The 23,419-nt window shown below is 39.3% G+C and overlaps 1 protein-coding gene across 1 annotated transcript; it reads left to right on the forward strand.

Moving 5' to 3' along the window:
• On the forward strand, positions 1-21,819 carry rgs14b (regulator of G protein signaling 14b). The gene is made up of 19 exons (XM_014969794.2): positions 1-156; positions 3,467-3,488; positions 3,613-3,764; positions 3,876-3,968; positions 6,539-6,682; positions 6,774-6,947; positions 7,029-7,110; positions 7,198-7,298; positions 7,457-7,675; positions 7,923-7,996; positions 8,303-8,429; positions 9,840-9,921; positions 10,487-10,539; positions 11,152-11,248; positions 11,988-13,807; positions 21,032-21,126; positions 21,205-21,282; positions 21,366-21,419; positions 21,548-21,819. Exons 1-15 carry the CDS (start codon positions 112-114, stop codon positions 12,284-12,286), a joined length of 1,764 nt encoding a protein of 587 aa, XP_014825280.2. The 5' UTR covers positions 1-111; the 3' UTR covers positions 12,287-13,807; positions 21,032-21,126; positions 21,205-21,282; positions 21,366-21,419; positions 21,548-21,819.
• The last annotated feature ends 1,600 nt before the right edge of the window (positions 21,820-23,419 follow it).

A 23,419-nucleotide genomic window follows, 5' to 3' on the forward strand; every position in this document is an offset into this window, starting at 1 on the left:
AGTGTTTGTTATGAAGAGGACTCATCAAGTTTGGGTGGAGCACTTCGCTGTATCCCTTTGACGGAGAGGACAGAGGTTTTTGGTGTTTTTTAATCAGTTATCCAGGCCATAATGGCGAAGAACTGCAATTCTTTAGGGATTCCTCTTGCCCACATGGTAAGCGTGTACCACTGTTTTTAGGTTTAAACAGGTTTCTGTGGATTTTATCTGTGTCGTGGATTTTTTTGCGCTTTGCACCCATTAATCTGTAGGTTTCATCGTTTTAAGTGCTAACCTTCATTTTAATACTTCCTGATACCAGTGTCAGTCGACATTTAGCGGGTTGATGAACAGTTGTCCCATGTTGGCTTGTGTTGCCTGACTTCCCTTCCATGCAAAGCCAGTGCCAATAAGGCTGTGTGGCTACAGTTGGTCGCCGCTGAAGACAGGCCGGTCTTTGTGAGCCAGAAGCATAAAGCGAGTCATGCATGTGGTCCAATCTGTCCTGTGTAGGCTGAGTTGGCTTGAATTCACTCTCCATTTCCTGAAATGGCTCAGCTCTTGAATAAGTGTCTTTTTGTAGATGCCCTCGAATGTCTTGAATGTTTATCACAAATTACCGCTTTGCATTAAATGTAAGAATTTCTATTTCTAATTTGGCAACTCCCTTCTATGTTTGCATTCCTGTTTCTGCTTAAGTTCAGAAAACACAATGTGTGCAAACCAGATAATGTCACTTTATTTGATTTAATTTATTGACGTTTGTTTGACTTTTATTCTTGACTTCCTTCTGCCAAAAAGCCGACTGGTGGCTTTTCAGATCAGACAGACAAAAAAAGGACAAAAATTTTAATGGGGAAGTCAACGAGGAGTGAGGTTGCAGCAAAAGTCAGCACGTTACTGTTGAAAAATGCTCTTAGAAGCAATTGAATAGCTCAGACACATTGTGATTAGTTCTATTGGTAGTTTGATCTGACACAAAAAGTGATTTAGATCACATCTTACATGCAATATGTCCTGTTAAATCCATTGGATTGAAACTGGTTTCAACCCTTCTGCTTTTTTGTAGCCTTTTATTTATTGACAAGAGACTTAATTTAGACTAATATAAGAAGCTGCTTTTTGTTTTATTGAAATAAACAACTGAAGATACAAAATGCACAATGCTGTAATTTAAGGAATTCCTCCCACACCTAGCTTAATCTTTTACTATTAGAATCATGATTGATAATTATTCAAATTAAACACAACCGTGTTCAGCCAGCTTCATTCATCATGAACTAAGGATGCTAAACCACAGTTACATTAATGGTTAAAATTGTCTTTTTAAGGAAAAAAATTCGCAGTGGTCATTTTATGTGACCACTGTGAAGTGAAACATTTACAACAGTTCAGTTGCTCAACACAAATGGTGAATTGGCTAATCACATGGCAACAACTCGGTGCATTTAATCAACCAAACATGGTGATTTAATGAAATTCAGAGCAAGGGATTTAGGCTCACAGTGGCACAGTTGGTAGCATTGTTGTGTTGCAGCAAGACGGCCCTACGTTCGAGTCCCACCCTGGGGTCTTTCTGCATCTCTCCAGGTACTCCGGCTTGCTCCCACAGTCCAAAAGCATGACTGTGGTCTCTCTGAATTCTCCGTAGCCGTGAATGTGTGTGTGCATGGTTGCTTGACTCTGTGTTGCCCTTCAATGGACTGGCGACCTGTCTATGGTGTGCCTCGCTTCTCGCCTGTGGGCTGCTGGAGATGGGGACCAGCATGTCTCGTGATCCCGCAAGGATGAGCCTGTTGGTTAATGGATGGATTTAGGTGACAATGAATTTCTAGAATTTTATAAACTGCTCATCTATGGGGATTTTTCACACACAGACTGGTCAGAAAAAGGAGAAAATGTCTACTGAATGGTAATTATTTTTTGGATGAGAAGGATATTGGGAGTTGTAGCTCACATAACCATTCGTTACAACCAAAGTGTATTGAATACCAGCTCTGAACATACAACACATCAAACCTTGGAACAGATGGTGTACAGTAGCAGACACTCCTGGGAGCTAAGGACGGATAACTCAGGCTGCAACATACACAAGCTCATCAAAACTAAAGAATAGTATATTGAAAAACATTCAGCAAGGCTCTGTTTTAGCTGAAACATTCAGATGATGGGGTCAGAGTTTTGAATGTTTTGGGACGAATGTCACTGATGCTAATACCACAGCATTAGCATCATGCTGCTGGGGAGCTACATCCCTTCATTACCACAGTGTACGTATCTTAAAATGAAATGCAAAATGACACAAAAATTATCTCAAACTGGTGTGGAATCTCCAGGATTTGCATGATACTATAATTTCAAGATTAAGCAAATTCTCAGAGGAGTAATTGGAAAACTATTCACCACCATGACATCTCATCTGAGAGTCGTGGTGAATTGTTTTCTTGAAGAATTGAGGCACTTTTAAATGTCTGAAAGGGGTCTAATCTGTAACTACTGAGGTGTTTTTAAAAAGTGGCTGCTTGGTGTAAATCTAAGCCTAAAAATTAAAGTGAATGGAAGATATAAAAAATGAAAGCAAATGTTAAAACAATGCAACCAGAACATCTTTTCTTGAGATTGTGCAGTTTGAGCTTTTTAGCTTTGACTACTAGCAAACAATGATGGGGAACTGAGAGTGAGATATAATCTATGGTAATTATATCAGTGTATTTATAAACTAGAACATTAACCTTTATAGTCGGTGGGGAAGTTTTTTTAGAATTATTTTTATTTTGTTAGAGTGATATCCTGTACAGACGAGTAGACATGGCTACAATCACACCTCAGTAATTTTAATTTACCAACCTGTACATGTGTAGATTGTGGGAGGAAACAGAGCCCCCACATTAGGAAACCCAGGCAGGAAAACATAAATGCCTCTCACAAATCCCCCTCATCTTTTTTATTTTTTAAAAATAGAAATACAATTTTATAAAATTTAAAAGTAATTTCTTAGCCAAATCTTTGTTTTCTTCATTCTGGAGTTTCACAAAACTCTTGTCTGTCAGCTACTGTGGGAGAACTTTTGCAAGATATGAATTTTTTGTGTGCTCTGAAAGCTGAATGAGAGCTGTTGTCATCAGTGTTGCAACCACTTCCTGTGAAAATTGTCCTGGCTGATTGCGCTACACTGACAGAACATGCAGAAAAAACATGCAGCTGTTGTTCACATTTCCTTTTGTAAATGTGTCTATTGTATGTGGTTGAATGCACTTTATAGGTGTTGCAGAAATGTTGATTTTTGTCTAAGCTTTCTCCTATGATTAGACAATAAGTATAATATTAATTGGAGCCACATTTTTTTAAAGGCTCATTTCAGAAATTGTTTTTGAACAGATTGTAAGTCTAAGAAAGGATCAGCAAAATTGATTTGCAGTAAAATATTCTTTCCTACATTTTGTTTGCTTTATAACGCCTCCTGACTTACTTCTCTATTTGTTCCCAGAGTCAGGCAGTGTCAGATGGAGGTAAGCATGCACATGACCATCCTTTTACGTATCTCAACATGTTTGAGCATGAAAAGATCTGATTAAGTCTCAAGCTCCCGCTTTCTGTTTAGCTCTCATAAAGTAGGTGTGATTGTGTTTTTAGAGCTGAACATGACTGCGCGGGGCTGCGGAGGCAGCAGCTCCAGCCTTCCAGGGACCCCAGGAGGGGACGTCAACTCCGCCAACAGTGTCCTGAGCTGGGCCGTCTCTTTTGAGAAGCTGTTGGAAGACCCCCATGGGGTCAGTTACTTTACGGTGAGACGGACTATTGGGATAGTAACGCTTTGGCTATTCACTGGTGTTTTTTGAAGGTATTCTTGCTAAGCTAGGCGTGTTTGTTCATGTTTCTTTCTCGCTTCTCTGCAGGCCTTTCTGAAGTCCGAAGTGAGTGCAGAGAACATTTTATTCTGGCAAGAATGTGAAAAGTTCAGGAAGATTCCAGCCACATCTTTGGATCGGGTATGGTGCCACTCTTTAGCCACTGAATGTATTTGAGTCATTTCTTTTAGTGTGTACTTCTCTGTTTTCTAATATGTATATTTTATATTCACTTTAACAAGCCAAGCAGACAGCTTTGGAAAATAACACACATAATGCTAAGTATAGTATTTCAATGTTGGAAAAGAATTGTTCAGGTGGATTAATCGGATAAAAAACAAAACAAAAACAAAAAAACTCAAAGAGAAATGCATTTAATGAATTGGTAAGTAAAATCACAAGTTTTTGCTTTTGTGGAAGCTTAAGTCTCTTAGTAAAACACAGCTTATTTATAGAAGCCTCTGGTTTCACCTTTAAAGTTTTGGTGGTTCATTTTAAAATGAACAGGAAATGGCCTTCGGCTGTTGCACTGCCTTGCAAAAGTAGTTATAACCCTTAAGCATTTTTGCTGACCTTGTCAATTGACAATCGCAAACATCTGATTTTTATTCAGTTTTTGTGGGTTTGGCTGTTTTCGAGTAATATATAATTACTGCTGTGGGGAAAAAAAATGATTGGGTTAAAAAAAATATATACAAAAAAACCAAAATTGTGTATTTGTTGTTTTCAGTCCCCCTAAGTAAATACTTTACATCAGTGGTCCCCAAACTACGGCCACATTTGATCCGGCCCTCTGAACAATACCAGAGAACATTTAGATTTTTTTTTCATATACTGTATTTTCCGGACTATAAACCACTACTTTTTTTCATAAGCTTTGAACCTTGCTGTTTATAGTCCAGTGCGGTTTATATGAAGATTTTTCTTCAACCACCAGGGGGCTCTTTAGCAGGAAGTGAATCATTGGAAGTCAAAATTGGAAATAAAAGAAGAAAGCGCCCATTAAAATAGAATTAGGTTTTAATAAGGAATTGAAATTTGAGAATGTTGTTGATCAGTTAAATAGCATTGAGGGGGAAAATAAGATTTTTTGTTTTATTTAGCACATGCTAGTAGCAGACACGAAGGATCAGCACTTTCACTGTTACAGTTACCGTTCGGAAACTACCATCATCAGTTCTGTTAAATCTAAACTTGGCAACTTTTTATTTTTCAACCATAATAAATGTAATATTCAATTGACCTGTTATGACTCAAATTTTGGGTGTCCGCCCCCCTCTGCTGTTGCTGCATCTTTGTGGAAAACCTGGAGCGGCAGAGATATCTGCGGCTTATATGTGTATGTTTACTGTTTTTTTTTTTAAAAAACTTTGGGGGTGCGGCTTATAGTCCAGAAAATACAGTATTTATTTCATAAATAGTGTTATTTCCTGGATTTTTTTTCTGTGAAGAACCCACAGAATGTTATTTGATTGTGTTTTCTGGAAAACAGTTAATTTTTACATTTGGGCATTCCTGCAAACGTCACACTTTTTCTGTTACAAACTGACTCCGGACCCCACCAGAGAAGGGAAAAATTATGTGGCCCTCACAGGAAAACGTTTGGGGACCCCTGCTTTACATGATCATGTTTCACTTTACTTACAGCTACATGCCTCTAAAGTATGTCTTTATCAACCTTTTACATCCAGAGAGCAATCTAATCAATGGTCTAAACAATGGTCAAGATTTGTCAAATATAGCAAAGATGGATGGTAAGCATCTTTTTTAGAAACTTGCTACATCATTTAGGTCAGGAATGCACAAGTCCTGTCCTCTAGATCTACAATCCTGCAATTTTTAGCTGCGTCTCTTCTCCAACTCACCTGAATCAAATGTCAGATAGAGGCCTGGTAGTGTGCCATTCATTTGATTCATGGAGAAGTGATGCATTGCAAAGTGGTAGTCCTCGAGGACTGGACTCAGACACAGGTGTACACATGGCTATATGCTAAGGGTTGATGTCCTGCTGGAAGTTGAACCTCCACCAGTCCTTCATTTAGCTCCGCCCACCTCCTCATCCACCCTTGTCAGTTTCTATGCCACTGTTAAAGAAAAACATCCCCATAGTGGCATGACCAGAGGATGAGACCAAAATTGAGCTTTTCATCTCATTTGTCCATCCAACCTTCCTCAGCATGTTTACTGTGTCCTACATAGAGCTTGTGAGAAACGACAAACAGACCTTATCATGAGTTTTTCTGCAATTTATATTCTTAATACTTCTCCGCAACGTCTCCCTGAACTGGGGTGTGCCCTAACATTCATAACACATGAACAAGCCTCTGAGGCCGTCACAGGACACCTCTGTTTATGCACAGGTTACATTATGTACAGCTGCACTGTATACTTATTACTAATTGCTTCTGAAGGCAACTGGTTAGACTGGAAGATCCTTTGGGATATTAAAGTGAAGTAAGCATTCTGCAAATGCACGTCATGCTTGTTTTCAGATTTTTATTTGTGAAAACTTTGAGAATGACATTTTCTTTGCAGTTGATTAAGCTTTACTGTTTCTCTGCCAGGTAAAACCACTGAAAATGTTTTGGTTCTACTGTATTTTACAAAGTAGAAAACATTTATTTCCATATTCAACAGCTTAAATACATTAAGTGACAAATGATGTGTGTCTAATCTCCATTGATTCATTGTGGCATACCTGTTCTTTTTAGTTGAAAGCAGCAGCTCGCTCCATCTACGACACCTACCTGTCTGACTGCGCTCCCTACAGTGTGAACATCGATGACACTGCCAAGACAGAGGAGAAGGATCTGGAGCAACCCACTCCCGACATGTTTAGCAAAGCTCAGGCTCAGGTTAGCAGAACGTTTACGCTCCCATGTAATCACTGGTACATGTACTTATTGCTTAACTCTGAGTCCAGCTCTACTGCTTCTCTTGCATCAGATTTTTAAATTGATGAAGATGGACAGCTACCGGCGCTTTGTGCGCTCTCCTCTCTATCAGCGATGCACCTTGGCAAGTGTAGAAGGTAAACTTCTACCTCAGCTCTCGACGGAGCCCGTCCGCATGGGGTCATGGGACGACATGGCCAACAAGAGCCCCTCGAGTGACAAGAAGGTGAATAGCATAAAGGACAAGGCAATGGAAGCCCATTATTCCTTTTAATCCTTGATTTATCTCTTTAAATCTGTCAAACAGAACAGGAAGTCCGACTCTAATAGTCTACCAAGTGGTAAAAGTGTCTCAGAGAAACAGCGACAGAAAAGAGGATCCTGGGGAGGTAGTAGTGGTCATATGTCAAATCGTTTCTTTCTCTTTTTTTTTAATTGTGTATTTTCAGTTTTTCTCTTTTTGTCTTGACTCATAGATGCATCTAACGGCCAAGGCTCAGGTCCTCTGAAGCAGTCAAACATGTCGATCAAATCAACCAGCAGTGTGGAGCTTGGCTCCCTCTGCAGACAGATGGAGGTCAGTACATTTGTGACAAACATTCTGGGAATGTTGCAGATCATATAAATTATTAATTACGTAAGATAGTGGTTAAACGCACACAATAATAAAATGTAGACCAGAAGCTGGGAAATCCGTCTGAATATTCCCATTTTGCTCTCCTATCTGTTGCGTAGAACGGCCGGCCGGGTCCCACCTCCCGCGATCAGGCTGCTGGCATCGTGAGCCGCTTGGGGATGGAGGGGGGATACTGCTGTGTCTACCTGCCCGACGGCAGCGCCTCCCTGGCCCCTACACGTAATGGGCAGCCCATCAAGGACATGCTGGCCAGCCTGTGTGAGAAAAGGGGCTTCCCATTAAAAGATGTCATGATTTACCTTCATGGCAAGGACAAGGTGAGAGCTTCTCCTCTGTGTGCTGCAGCACTTGCTGTTTCAGATAAAGATACCAGCTGCAGTGCCAGCCTTTAACCATGTTTGGTAACATGTGAGACGATTAACCTCTTCCTGTTCCAACATCCTCTGTCTCATCTCGGCCTTTCGTTTCCGAAACCTTTTGTTGAAACTAATGTTGTTGTTAAAAGACAAAAAAAAATCACTGGTGTTTCTTCCTGTCTCATGCTGTTCTCTCTCTCTTTGGCAGCCCTTGTCGCTGGACCAGGACTGCTCCGTGCTGAGAGATCAACAGGTCTCTCTTGAGCTCAGGGTGACGTTTGCGTGAGTCATCTTAGTCACTTCCTTTTTGTTCTTTTTTTTGTCTGCCATTTTAGTCACCATTAGCAGACTTTCACACCCACTATGCCACCACACAGCATGTCACATCTCACCATATTTGGGGGAAATCCTGATGTTGGGACACATCATCTGCCTTCTAGTTAAGATTTCTTCAAACGCATGACCAAATTAGGTCAAATTTCCGTTTCTTGTGAAGAGGTCATTAGGTGTTGACTTTCATTTTATCTATCAGCATTGTTTTCAGTAGGATTTGTGTGGGCTATTATTGAAAATGCAATCATGTCACAGGTTGGAGAATGCCTTTACTGGTAAAACAGTGGGAATCATGGCGAAGTCCAGTAAAACACTGCAGGACGCCCTTTGTTCAGTGATGCAGAAACATAATCTAAAGCCGCAAGAGACGGTGGTAACCATGGTAAGTGGTTATGTCTGACACCTTAATATATATATATATATAAAGCAGTCTTTTACTTAGGAGCGGTTACTTGTGCTTAACAATCTCAATTAACTTGTTTTTTTTTTATCTTTAAATGTGTTAAAAACTTCAACATGAATAGATACCTGCTAGAATTAGCAGTACACACTTCCCCCTGCAGTTGTCAGAACATAATTTACACTTATGCCAATTAAACTTGCAGTTTTACTTTTGTTGAGTCATAACTGCCATTGAAATATAAGCAGTGCTTTGCAATACACCACAATATTTGGTACTTAAAATTTCATGCTCTGCAAAGTATGAAGATGTGATAAATTGCCCTTAGTGGCCACATTGGGTGTGCAGTAATAGTGGTAAAAATGCAAAAACTTATTGAGAGGTAGGAACATTGTATATATGAAAAGACAAAGAAAAAAGCCTGGAAAATTTGGATTAATTGTAATTAATATTGTCATCTCAATTTTGAGAAACAGTATCACAGTTTTTCTGGCTCTGTCAAATGCATTTGTTTAGTCTGCTCTTTCAGTATTGTCCAGCTTGAAGTTGGAAGCTTACGTATACATAATAAACTTAAATGTCAAAAGGACATTTACAATAATGTATTTCTTTAAAACAGTTTTTTTGGTGACAAATAGTTCAACATATTTCATGCCTCTTACTTCAGATCTCAAGAGTTTTTTTTATTTTTATAAGATGCAAAGAGACATTCTTGTAACGACTGTCCCTTCATTGAGATGTTTTTTTCAAATTCGCCGTTTCTCAACTCGCTTCACTCTGACCTGAGCCTGAGCAAACTCCGGCCTCTGATTTAACTATAAGAATGTGAAAGAGCCTGAAATAAAAACGGAGCTAAGAAATACGTCCATGAAATACACGAAGTAGCTTTACAAAATAAGTGTCACTAAATAAAAGACCATTATGAAATAAGTAAATAAGAAAATGAAACGAATAACTGAATAAGTCTTGAATGAAATTATATTTTTTAAATATATTCTAGTTTTAATTCATAATAATGTTTTATACTGTTTATTTTATAAATTATTTATTTAGAATTGTAACTAATTTATAAGTAGTTCATTTTTATAAGTCCGTATTTCTGCGTTTCCAAATATTTTTACTTATTTTTTCGTCTGGTGTAATATTCAGATTTTAAATGTGACATCTTCAGCCATTTAGTTAGGATGATTAAAGTCATATCTTTAACCACCCTAACTAAAAAAAAAAGTCAAGGTTTCAAAATGTAATTATCTTCTATTTAGTGAATTGAGTTACTGCAATGACTCCACCTTTCATTGATATTCTAATTTACTATCACTGCATATGTTGAGGTTGCTAGTACTGACTGTCGGACTCAGTTCAACAGGCTCCGTTTCTTTTTTTCTGTTTCAGGTTGGAAGTGACGTGCCTGTGAACCTGAACTGCTCTGTGTATAAACTAGCCAATAAGACGCTGCGGTTGGAAAAGGCAAAAGGTAAACATGCTGGGCTTTACTTTTAGAAAATCCAATCATTTTGCTTCAAAATGGACTGTTTACAATAATTTAAACAGTAGACTTCTCAGCTTCCTGAAAAACAGTGAAGAAAACAAGCCTGTGTAGTCGAGGAACCTTATTTCAAAGTGATAATTAAACGCTGCTCTCCATACGCTATTGGTAACACACATCATGTTATGCTCTTTCCTCTAACTTGTGATACTTTATTTTTCTTTTATTTCTCTGGTGTTTTTTTATGCCTCTCATTCTTTGAACATAGTAGAGTAACTTACTGTCCTGGTTTCTCTAAATTCCTTTCTACATGTCCCTTTCTCTTTACGCTGACTACTTGCTGAGATTTTTCTCTGCTCTTTTCTATGGGTTTGATGTGTCGCAGTGAATTTGGTTTGTTTAACGCCGTGTCATTTTCAGTTTTCTCATCTCATTTTCCAACATCACATCAGAGCCGCGGTCTGTGCTTCAGCTCCTTTCCCTGCGTTCAGGGAGAGCAAAGAGATTTTACGTCGAAGTGGTGTTACAAATTTTTATCTTTCTTTGAAAATAGGTAAAGATCAGGCCATTATTTCCAGAGGAGGGAGTTCTTCTCCTAATGCACAGGTGAGACTGACATTAATGCAATTATTACCATTTTATCAGAGCTTTAATGCATTTGTAAATTGGAAGACTAAATCACTTTTTGTCCTCCACTGCAGATTATTACTTTGTTGTGGGTGAAAGGTCTGATTAGTTTTAGGAACCATGGCTGCTGATTGATGGAGCAAATTATTTGTTTCCGCCACAATTATTGAACATCCCAGTAAATATGGGTCAAGCTGTCTCTAAGCAACACAAACTGTTGTTTGGGGACCCACAATGCTGTTCAGCAGTTCCCCAACAGCGAGCTTTAAAATAATAAATAAAAAACAATCCCTTATCTTCTTCCTCATTGTTAATTAAAACTAGACAAGATCTCAGGTCCATCTGTCCACTGGACACAAAGCCGTTGTTGTTTTAATAATATTTAGCTAGACTGTAAAGCTGTTTTCTTGGAACCACATCCTTAATTGTAAAGCTCGGTCACGTCTTGTTCAGATGTTCATTTGTTGTTTTTATTTTTTTTAATTTACGCCTAGAGCGATGTAAATGTGATGCTCGTGTATTCTTCTTGGATATAAATTTTTCTTTAAGTGAAAAGGGCATCATGTCTCTCGGATCTGCTTTTGTCCTCAGCCAGGAGCAGGGAGTGGAGGCCTGGAGCCTCAATTGTCGACTCAGACCGACAGAGTCAGGACGCAGCACAGACCCAGTAAGAACCGCGACATGGACGGTAAGGCACATCACCAGGGTCTGGTGTAGCTGGGTATCACACCACATGCTGTTAGATGATTTCACACCTGGATCACTGGAGCTCATTTATAGACAGGTTCATGTTATGCTAGTGATTTTTACTGTCTTTATTAAATCAAAGTCAGGTCAAGATGAGATCCAGTGAAAAGAAACCGTGAGGGTGGATAACAGAAGTTTTAATTCTCATTACAGCTAAAAACATTGATCGACATGAAGTAGAGCATGTGGGCAAATTATGTTTTGTCAAAATCTAGTGCAACTAGAAATAAGAAAGGTGTGGTGTGCAGTACATCCCATCTTTTTTCTGGAATCAATGATTCCTGCTGGTTTTTCTACCAGTTTTTTACTGTATGGATGAGGTGATGAGTAGCAACAAAAGATAAAAAATCTCTTGTCATGAAAGTTGGTAATGTTGCATCTCAAAACTGTTGCAGCTGTAATTAAAGCGGCCATTTTAGAAAGCAAGTACAATTTAGCACACTTTGGAATTTTATTTGTAAAACATTTTTGAATTAATTTTACCCCCTGACCCCCAAGTCAAAATCTTGAACTATGTTCTGTTTGTCCATCGCCTAAGCTATAAATAGAATACTTTTGCAGAGTGCTTTGCCACTTACATCACTTACATCTTGCCAAATGATGATTCTGATGCACATTTCTCAACACCGATTCTGACAAATAACCTCCAAAATTAACATGATTGTCTTGATTTGCCTCAGGATTTCTGGACATGCTGACCAGAGCTCAGTGCTGCAGAGTAGATGACCAGCGAGGCCTTCTGACCAAAGAACAGCTAGAGATCCCTTCATTCCTGCAGCTTTCTTCAGACCAGGGACAGAATACAGACGATTCCAGTGCAACCAGCTCTTCCACTACCGACTCCAAACCAGAGTCAGGGGACAACTCGGATGCTCCAGATCCAGCTCCAGTTCCAGATCCAGCTCCAGCCAATAAATCTGAGGAAAGTTCTGATGCTCCTAAATCTGAATCTAAAGACTTGAGGGAAACAACAGTTTGATGCAGAATTGTGTGGAAAGACAAAGTCTTAAAACCCAATTGAATATCTAACAGAAATGTGATCTGATTTATGTAAACAGATGGTTGTTGGTCCAGATGCACTTTCTTTAACGAATAAGCTCACACTCAGCAGTATTTTCTTTGGCCTCAGCCTTTCATCAAATGGGTTTTCGAAGGCAAGTCTAGATGGATGGGTGAAAACATTATGGCAAGCATTTGTGTAATTTTTAAAACACTACAGATCTTCATTGGAGAATGTTTGCTACGAATCTATTCTGCACCCATACATGCATAAAACGTTTAACCTTGAAATTGCACCCTGAAACATGTTGCTGTACAGATTAATTCACCTTTGAACCTGCAGTCGTGTTTTAACGTTGACTCTAAAGCATGAGTGTATGTCTGCAGAGGAAGCATGGACTGTTCTGAGTAGCCCATTGAAACGTGCCTTGCATGTCTGTGTCTTATGATTTCTAAATATTTTATGAAGATGAGCTTTTATTACTTGAAATATGTGTTTTCTGGTGTGCGCACTTGTTTATTTGTGATCTGTGTTGTTTTTTTTTTTGCATGGTTTGTTGTGAAGGCACTTTGTGAAGCGCTGGTCATGCCTCGTTCCCTGCCAACCTCTGATTGCATTTTGGGATTATTAGTGTTGTTAGGGTGACAGACTCAGTGTTATGTTACCTAGCAAAAACTTTTAACCGACTCTGTTAATTTGTTTGCTATGAAAGGCGTTTTATTTTTCAATAAATCCGAGGTCTGTTTCTGCCTGAAAGAAATGGTTCGTGATTTTGGTTTAAATTATACATTCAGTGTGCTGTAAGACGACTCGAGCTCAGTGGAGTGACTGGATGAGTCATTCACAACAATACATGTGAATACCTGCAAACTCTTTTTGTACATCCATTTTTTTTTTGGTTTATCCTGATAAAGGAAAACTTCCTCGTTCATGTAACGTCAGTGATGATGATCTTTGCAGAGTTACGATTGGACCCTTGGAGAGGTTTGTAGCCAATGAACTGCTTTATATTTCCCAAGACTTGTTGCTGGATGGAGGTTTGCCATTTTTCTGTGATGGGCAGGCATTATGCGAGTTACAAAACCTACTGAATGACTCATGGATGATCTCATCCCCCTGGATGACGTCAGCAGTGTATATATTTCATAGTATGTGGCAGCACGTGGTTTTGGAATGCATCCCATCTATCATGCTTGTTTAGACCGTTGCATGCAATTGTTATGGTCGTAATTAAGCTGGAGAGAATGAACGGCACCACATTAGTGTGCAAAGTGTTCAGACACAGTGGCACACCTGGCGTTTGCGTGTTTGTGTGTTTGCACGTCTAGTCGTGCGTGAGTGCTGCGTCGGTGGAGCTATGAATGGGCAGAGTGGGGTGTTCTCTCTCTCTCTCTCACACACACACACACCGTCACAGCTCTGGGATGAGGAGTGCCATCTACTCCACTGCATGTCTGCTGTGCTGCTGAGAGGAAAGAAGACAAAGGGGGAGAGAAGGAGGTGAGCGTTTTGAGTTTTCCCCCAGAATGATTGTTTTTACTTCTTACTTTCTAACAGGATTTCTAGAGGTTGCTTTTGCAGAGTGTATGTGTGTTTGTCCTTGTCACTACCATCTCTCATCCTTCTTGCCTGTCTGTCACACAGCACATAACTGAGCTTGATGAAATGCATTTATCCTATCTGACGAACCTCATCATGGTTTGTCATTTCTCTTTTTTTTTTGTTGTTCTGTTGTTCACGACTTCATTGGGATGGAGTTTATCGCTTGGTTTATTTGATTGAATTTGAAACTCTTAATACTTAAAAGTATTAATGATGGATGAAGAAGGGCTTTCAATGAAGAGAAATCTGTTCTGCACTTAGTGACGGATGCCCGACTGATTAAAATCATTTCATATTCTTTTTAGCAGTTCAGCAGTTCTCGGGTGAAAGTCACGTGGCCCAGATGTTAGTGGGACAGGGAGCAGCTGTGCTGGGCGACTGACTAAATTCATCCTGTTGGGGTGCGAGGTCAGGGTGCTGAGTGCTCACCTGAACGTGGGAAAACAAATGTCTGGTTACGATCGGTTTCTGTCTTCTCACAGTGTTGTCAGAATTACTGGCCGCCTTCTGACCTTGGAGCTCGATCATCTCTGTGCGCTGTAAGGTAGTGATGTCAGACTGAGGTTGGGAGCTCTTTGTCTTGACAGTTTCCTCTAAAGCTAATTTTTAATTAATAAAATGAACTCTGGCTGGTTGGGTATGAAGAAGTCTGGATGTTGGGACACTTTTATTCAAAGGCGCCATGAGAAAAATGATTTAAGGGAAAGTTACTCCATGCCGCCAGGAGCTATAATATAGAGTTTTATGACTACAGGAAGCTAATCACTCATTTCAAGCTCAACCACTTCCTTCGTATTTTAATTCTTGGCCGGGGAGTTAATTCCTGCTGACCTCACTCTTTTTAAAAAAAAAAAACAGGGCAATATCTCTGGAACAGCTTAGGTTTTCATTTAAATTTGATCCTACGAGTATTTTATTAAGAGTCTTAAAGCTTCTACTTTGTTTTTAGTTTTATCTTCCTCAAACTGTCTCTGAAGAAGTGGTGTTGGTAGGAGGAAGTGTTTAACCAGAAAGACTGCTGTCTTCTAACATTTGGTGCCACTAAAGAAATGCTCACTCTGAACATCTACAAATTTTACCTGTCAAGACCATAAACTATTGGGATTTCATGTAATGAAACAACCCTGTGCAGAATTTTGAAGCGGGAGGAAAAGGACATACGGGCTCGGCTTAAAAACGTTTTACCTTTTAATTCTTCTCAGAGCTATTTCGTGCTCAGATTGAAATGATTTATTTTTTCTGAACACAAATTTTGTCAATCTAAACCCTTCCACCACTCCATCCCCACCAACAGTATCTCTGCTCAAGAGCATCCCCACAGCATCGCGCCGCCGCCACCACCATCTTTCACTGTGTGTGCAGTAGTTTTTCCAATACAAAGTTTTGAATGTTTCAGTCTTGCCTAACCAGGGCGCCTTGTTTGTCCGCTGCTCCCTTTGTGGCTGCACGTTTTGCCATTTTCCAAAATATCCTGTTAACACATTCTCTCACCCTGAAATGCTCCTGTTTGCTTCTCTAATTAACGCTTTCCTTGAACGCCTTGTCAGTAAAGGTCGACGGTAATGACCTGGATGCCATTTTTGCCACACTCTTTTCATTTTATGATGGATTGAACAGTAATCCACAAGCTGTGGAAAATAAACCTTTGAGGCCACCATAGAATAGCAGTTAGCATAGCATCCTTAAAAGAATAATAATGGCGATTTAAAAAAAGAAAAAGGTCTTCTTCTGTTTTATTTTCTGAGGAAAATAAAACAGAAGGGTGCAAAGGTAAATCAGTATATACAAAAACAGGGAAAAAAAAGGATACAGCCCCAATCTGCTTAAAAGCCAGTCTGGATAAATGAGTCTTTAGCTGCTTCTTCACAGGCAGAAAGATGAATGCAATTCATTCCATGAGCTTGGAGCCACTGCTCTACAAGACTTATCTCCTCTTGTCTCCAAATATGTGTGTGTAACCACTAAGATCCTCTTCCCAGAACATCTGAGACTGAGAGGAGGTGTGGAGCTCTAAAAAGCAAGAGATATTAGCTATAGATTCACTCTAAAAGTGAGAACTAAGATTATAAAATAAGTCCTAAAATATCATGATAGCCAATGTGAGAAGAGTAAAATAGGAGTCTCTCTCGTTTTGTTGGTGAAAAGCCTTGCAGCTTCATTCTGCAGTCACTGGAGACGGTTACGACTTTTCAGTCACTTAAAGAGGTTGTCGCAACAATTAAGACACAGTCATAAAGAGGCGTTGACGATCATCTTCAGCTTTTGACAGCAGAAGTCAAATTTTGGAAACATTTCTTGACTGAGAAAAACGGTTTCCGATTAATTCTCAGAAAAGACGCTCCAAGGACAGCATGAAGCTTTCTGGGTTTGTCTTGGACAATAGAGTGCAATACATCAAAGTGATGTTTGATTTCAGATATTTGGCTCTTAGAGGCCATAGCGTTTCCATATCCTCACAGTTCATCTGCAGCTTCTGTGTAAAAGTTGTACAGCATTTTTTATCAAAGGGTAAGCTGTAAATATTCCATCCAGCCATTGTCTGCACTGGCTTGTCCTTGTAGGGTCTCCTTCATCAGGCAGGAGCCAGGGTACATGCGAGAGCAACACAAATGCATCCATCCCTCCACACACACACACACACCCCCCCCCCCCCACACACACACACACACCAATTAAGCTAAAGGATGCGACTGGAGAGTGGACTCCATACAGAAAGACCTCAGACTGGGATTCAAACTCCTTACCTTGTTGCTGCAAAGCACCATTGCTCCCATTTGCGCCTTTGTGTTGCCACTTTAAATATTCAGTTGGTTTAAAATATATGATACATGAAACTTGTGGTAGAGATGGTGGATTAGATGACTTGTGAAGGGGATTTTTTTAGAGCAATCAAAATAAATGGGGTTAATTGAAATAATTTGTTTTTAGACTATTTGCAACAACAAATCTTCAAAAACAGTGTAATTATTTCCACTTCAAAATTATGCTCTGATTTTTGTTGTCGCATAAAAGTCTATTGATGTAAATAACAGCTGTAAGAAGTGTCTATAATGCGACATTATTAGATGTCTACTTACTTTTGCAGACCATTGCTTGAATTTTTATCCCTTCCTAAGCTAATGGCGACTATTAAATGTTTGCACTTTGCTCAAAAGCTTTCATCAGTGACATGTTTCTCAATATGTTTCTGTACCTCTTTGAAAATGAGAACTTTCCTTCCCTCAGTCCAACCTCTGTGTATGTTTACTTTGCATATACAATGGATAATTTCTTTATGGAGACAAACGGAAAGTGAAACAAGCCAACAAATCGTTTTTATTTAGGTCATCTCCCTGAGTGAGCTGGCCAGAGACGGCACTTAGGACTTACTGAATGCCTGCCCTTCCATCAAGGCTGAAGTTATTCTCCTCTGCCTCCTTCAAAGCCCCGTAATGCACATTTAGAGGAAGTGTGCAGAGCTCAGCTGCTGGTTTCTTACCCCTGGGTGTGCTAACTGAAGCCTGTGTGGGGGGGAAAAAAAATAGTCAGAGCACTCCACTGAGTCACTTGTGTTGGCATGTTTTAGATGGCAGGCAGGTCCAATCCGTGTATATTCCACTTCATAATGCCTTTGTGTTGGAGAGTTCCCTGCAGCATCGAATGCTAACCGGCTGTGACCACTGACGTCAGTCGTCACAGTGGGTGAAGGGACTCCTGTCGATCGGTCGCCATTCATTTTTTATAAGCTCCTGAACAGAGCAGCAGGGTGATGGTTGGGTTTTAGTCAAATCCTTTCCCTTTTTATTCCGATAATGTTCTTCTGAGGTCTCACTTAAAGAGTTGCATCTATTCCATAAAACTTTATGCACCTAATAAATGACAGATTTACTGTTAAGTGCTCTAAATGCGAGCACAAATTGTGCTCATTTCTCGTAAAACTTTATAGTTCACCTTGATGGAAAAAGGCATTATTTGTACTTTTATAGGAATGCTAAAATGTTAGCTTTTTTTTTTCCCCCAACCAAAGCAGCTTTGCAGAGAACCTGAGCTCAGAAGCTATTCTTAATCTGCTAATATTGGTCCTACGTTGAAATGAAAAGCTGTAGAAATACAGACCTACTGGAAGTTTTTTTTACTTTGACAGGTTCCTTATGTCAGACGGATCTAGATGCTGTAGACGTCTGCAATAAACCACATCTTCAAGTGTGAACTCTGACCTGCCAATAACATTTCACCCATGCGTTTTAGATGGACCTTGCGGGCACTGACGGAGAGAACAGAGACTGTCGGTCTGTTTTGTTTTTTTTGAAGTAAAGAAGCCGTCTCTCACACCGTGACCTAAACCCCAAGGTGTTTAGTCCCTTGGCAGCAGGGCTCCTGACGCCAGCTGTGCCTCTGGCTGTGACTGTTGCTTTGTATTCACTGTAGACTTCGGCTTTTCTGGGACTCATTGTTTGTGCTGCATTGGTGTGCATGAGTGAATGTTCTCCCCCCCCCCTCCCCCCTTTAGAAAACCTTTCCTCCTTTCAAATGTCTCCAAAGCAAATAAAATCATTATAATCTGCATCTCAAGAATTTCTATTCCCTATTTGCATAATGTCTTGCATAATGATTTCAGGTTTTTAATGAGGTAATTAAACTAAACGTGAGCATTATTGTAAACTTTCATTTACAGACACAATTGGAAAGTTGAATGCGTGATTAATCCATTCATTATATTCTGTCCTCTGTAACTTTGGAACAAATTACGGTGCTTAGTATTCTGCCTTTAAGTTGCTGCAGCCGCTGCTCAGATTGTTTCAGTTCAGTGTGTTGAATCTTAAATGTTCCCCTTCAAAAACCTTTTAATCTCAACAGTTCAAAAATCCAGCTGGGATGGTGCAGTGTTCAGATAGTTTTAGCGTTCATGAGCTCACAGGAAAACATAGAAGTAGTGATGTCTTTTTATCTGAACGTATTAAATAAGATTGCCATTTAGCTAAAAGTAAAACAAAGTATTTTTGTGTTTTTTTTTTTTGGTCCCATAATAACACAAATCTATTAAAATTAAGTTATAAGCTGTGAATTATTACAGAAACTTATTACAGTTGTTAAAACCCCTGAACATTTTTTTGTTAAAAAAAAAATCTCAGCAATTAAATTTAATCGCTGTAAATGAAATTTACAGCGATTAAAATTTTAAATCTAGTTCATATTTAATTGCTGTAGTAAAGGCACAAACTGAAACATTTAGAAAAATACAAACTTTAACCTATATGAGACTAAGATTGATTTTTTTTTATGCACATCTGCCATAAAACAAAAGATCATTAAAAGCAATAGAGGAAAATCTTCAGACTAAGGGAAAAAAATCACAAGTGTTTGCAATTCATGCTGCTGGGTAGAAAACTGGTTCTGAGTACAACTTCAGAATGCAAAAATAAGTTAAGCAACACATTTATTATTACATGCTTTTCACTGAGAAATTTGTCACAAATCACTGTAGCTATAAATAAAAGCAAAAGTGCCATAACGGTAAAAAAGAGAGACGATAACGTAGCACACAATAAAAAAAAAATAAAAAAAATGGGTCTTAAAAGATTCAAATCAATATGATTCCCTAGAAAAAAATCTTACTGAACAAGACAGTTTGAAACTTTTTAAAAGAGTAAACTAAATGTGGTCAGATGTTTCCATTACCTTGGTACCTGTAAGCAAAAACTTGGAGGTTTTGCTCCACCTGGTCTGTCTTCTGTCATGTGTTTTGGAAAAACCAACTCATTTTGAGCCTCTGGGCAAAACCAACGAGCAGCAGTGTCTTTGCTGAGAAAACAATATGGGGCCTGGATGTCTAGTTCTTTGTCTCTTATGTTGATGAAATAGTTTGAAAAAGTCGAAGAAAGAGGAGCAAGAGACAAAAGAGCATATTGGACAATTCACTGAAAACATTTAAACTCAAACAGGTTTTTAGTAAAGTGATCAAACATCCATAGCAGTAATAAAAGTGTCAGAGAAATGTCCTAGTTAGCGAACCGCCCCGAGGCTTTTGATGATTACTTGGGGGGGGGAAAAAAAAAAAAAAAAAAAAAAGTGTTCAGACATGCTGGAGACGAGTTTTTCCAGTGAGCTGGGAGGGAAAGTTGTTCAATGTGGTGAGGAAGCTTTGTGAAACGTTGAAAGAGACGATCGTCTCCACAACCACAAACCTCCCCTTCCATCCAGTTTTTATTAAAAAAAAAAAATGTTTTTGCTTAACATATCTTTCACTCGGATGCTTCAAATAAATGTTTGATTTTTCTGTGTCAGATTTTGCTCCTGCAAAACAAATGTATTTAGTTTTTTTTTCCTTTTACACATCTTAACTCGAGTCCAGTAGTTGTAGAGAGCCCTGGAAATGATGCATCATGTCATCTGGGTGTGAAAGTTTAAATGATACGATTTATGCATCAGTGAGGTTTCCGTGTGAACGAGTTGGACCTGAATCGTCGAGGTCGGCGTTCCCTGCTGAAACATCAAGAGGAACTGCAGCGTCTGCATGTTGTTTACTGTTCCTCTGCAGAATGTTGAAACCAGGGCAGAATTCATTGTCCTGAAAAAAAGGCTGGATTAGTATATAAAATGTATGAATTTAATTATTGGCTGTAATCAGGATGGTGATTGTGCTCTCTCAAGATGAAGATTCCCATGCACATTAAACGCAGCATTTGGGTTAGACTTTAAATTTATACCTGTGTTTTCAAATGCTGCTGTTTGTAAATCTGTAGACATTTCACATATTATAAGCTACAAGCATCACTCAGAACACATAAAAGAATGTCTTTTTAAATTGAAAACCTATTTCAATGAGTAATATAAAGTGTGCATTAATTTTGCTTACAAAAAATGAAGTGAAAGTAAGAATATAGGCAAAATCTGTTCGCTTCCCATCGTGACTGTGAGCATTAAAAACCGGAAATAATTCATTTGGTAATGCTTCAGTGATTAAAATGAGTGTGGCAATGAAAAACTGAGTCAGAAAGGCCATCTAGTGGCAAGAACCTGCAACTACACACTCAGCATCTTGCTTATAGATCGTTTGATTGAGCATTTAATCACTTCTTACAGTACAGGAAATAAAATCAAATAAATAGATAAATAAAAAATGTTTGTTTTTTTTTCTTTCAGCATTACAAGAAGACTTTTCAAAAGCACAAGGCCACTCTTTAGCACTGAGCTGGAAGAACAATCTCCACTCAGCCATGGAGCAGAAGACAAATGAGGTATGTAAGAAAAAAAAAAAAGACTTACAGCATTTTGTTATGCAGACCTGGTCTTAACCAGATCCTTCCTCTGTATAGTGTCCCACCTCTACCTCTCCGCAGAAGCACATGAAGAACAGGTCTAAATCCACAGAGGAGATGCAGCAGTCCAGGAAGGTGAGCAGCAGCTGGACGCGTTAAGGTTTGGTCTCTGGTTAGAGCTGATCTTACTTTTTTTTTTTTTTTATCTTCTTTAACAGGCATTTTCCTCACAAAAGTCACTGCCAGGCAGGCCTGATCTGGAGAAAGTGAAGGTAGGTTTTGTTTTCCTGTGTGGTATTTGTTCACTTGCTCTTTTCTACCATTACAGTGTCTTAATTACCACTGCAATGGTAATTAACATTTATTCTGATACGTCGGTAATTCTCTGCTGGTTTTGCAGGAGCGTCCCGATGGCTCCGACACGCCTTCGTCCTCCACAGAAGAGCTGAAGTGACAAACGGCGTCAACGTCGAGCCACAAAGTTACGCATATAAAATGTGTCAACAAAGAAAGTGCTGAACATTTATGATCATAGATGGCTAGAATCTACTCAAGCTGTGAATTTCATGCTGACTCCACCTTATCGAAAGTCCACATCTGATGAAGCTGTGTCATTGTGCTGTGACTGATGTATATGTGTGTAGTAAAAGTAAAGCGATGTTGTTGGATGAATGCTTTTTCTTTCTGTTTTTATTCACTGCGACAGCTGAGTCTTGCAGGGTACAAATACATTTAAATTTAACGATTCGGGGACTTAATTCGGGGATCTATGATAAAACTCTTGGTGCAGTATTACGGGAGCTGGGCAAGAACAGTGAACTTTTTGTGTGTAAATAAAAGTGATCTTCCATCAGCTGGAAAATCTGCAAATACGATGAAGGGAAGGTCATACATGGGACAAGAAAAACACGGAAGAAGGGATTCTCAACAGGTGAGTCCAAAGCTGAACTTTATCGAAAGCAAAATTCCTTGTGTGTCGGAAAACCAACACCATGAAAGCGCCATCCGCACATGAAACATGGAGATGTCGGCATCATGCTGTGGGAATTCTTTGATTCAAAACAACTGATTATGAGAAGGTGGTTCTCCCAGCAGTACAGCAACTCCAAACATGAAGCCAGAACTACAATGGACTAAACTGGGATGGCCCAGTCAAAGCCCAGGCTCTTGAAAATCTATGACAAGATAGAACTTTATCACCTGTTCTTGTTCCAACCTATTATTTAAATTGAAATTATATGATTTCTGAAGACAAATAATTATGCTGGGTTTTTATTTAAGGGCATCAAAGAAGAGGGGCTCGATGCAGGACTTTTAAGATTTTTATTTGTTGAAACATTGTATGGATGGAAGATGATAAACTTTAAGAATACTTAATAAATTACAATAAATCTAGCTTATTTTGCAATGCAGATGTCAACAGTTTAGAGCAAAACTTTTCCAGAGTGTTGCTTCTGACTAATGGGTCTCATTTGTTATTAAACTTGAGTTATTTTTCAGGATGAAAAAAAAGAGAAGCACTTGAGCAATCTGTTTAGCTTCTTCAATCCACAATGAATTATTAGCCAAAGCAATGCCATGTCCTGTTATGCTGCAAAGTATCCCACACGGCAAATCACTCCTCTGCAGACAAAAAAAAAAAAAAAAAAAAGGGCTGTGCGCTTTGCTAAAGCCTTATCTGGCCTTCTTTAGAGCGAGCTTAGAGCTGGACTGATGGCCGACCGACAGGTGTGTGCAGAATGGCAGGATGAAGACGCTGTCGCTTCGGTTTGTTTATCCCCGGGATGACAGGTGGCAGCATCCTCTCAACGACTTCTGCATTTGGAGAGGGGATTAACTGCAGTATGGAGGGCTTTCTAACCAAAGGGCCTCAGAGCTGTTGCACAGCTTTAGCCGGGCGTGTGGCTTTAGAAGTGACTGCGTGTGAGTGGATATCCGTGTTTCACTCTTTCTCGGCCTGCAGTGTTACCAGATCTGAAGGATTTCACCCCTGTAGTCAACAAATGGCTGAAAAACACCAACAACAGAGCTTGTCTCATGTGTCTCCTTGCTTTTTTTATTTTTTTTTGTCCCTGCTCTCATCATCATTTGGCAAGTGAAAGCGTTGCTGAGGGTGTTGTTGAGTTCTGCTCCACTGGGTTTGTGGATGCAGGCATGAGGTCAGCAGGTTCGCCAGATCTGGTTAGGAGAACTGCTGACAGGGGGAAAACTCAAGCTGAACTAATTATTAATAATTATCTCACCCTGTTACATAGGCCAACTCTGTTTCTGA

Source organism: Poecilia mexicana, unplaced genomic scaffold, assembly GCF_051168715.1.
Source record: "Poecilia mexicana isolate PSO_F unplaced genomic scaffold, ASM5116871v1 scaffold_10, whole genome shotgun sequence".
NCBI lineage: Eukaryota > Metazoa > Chordata > Actinopteri > Cyprinodontiformes > Poeciliidae > Poecilia > Poecilia mexicana.

Bases quoted from the DNA above. Each gene is read 5' to 3' on its own strand.
- rgs14b (XM_014969794.2), top strand. From the start codon at position 112: ATGGCGAAGAACTGCAATTCTTTAGGGATTCCTCTTGCCCACATG. The intron at 3,765-3,875 runs GTGAGACGGACT...GCTTCTCTGCAG, and splicing joins ATGGGGTCAGTTACTTTACG to GCCTTTCTGAAGTCCGAAGT. The intron at 6,948-7,028 runs GTGAATAGCATA...TCTGTCAAACAG, and splicing joins GCCCCTCGAGTGACAAGAAG to AACAGGAAGTCCGACTCTAA.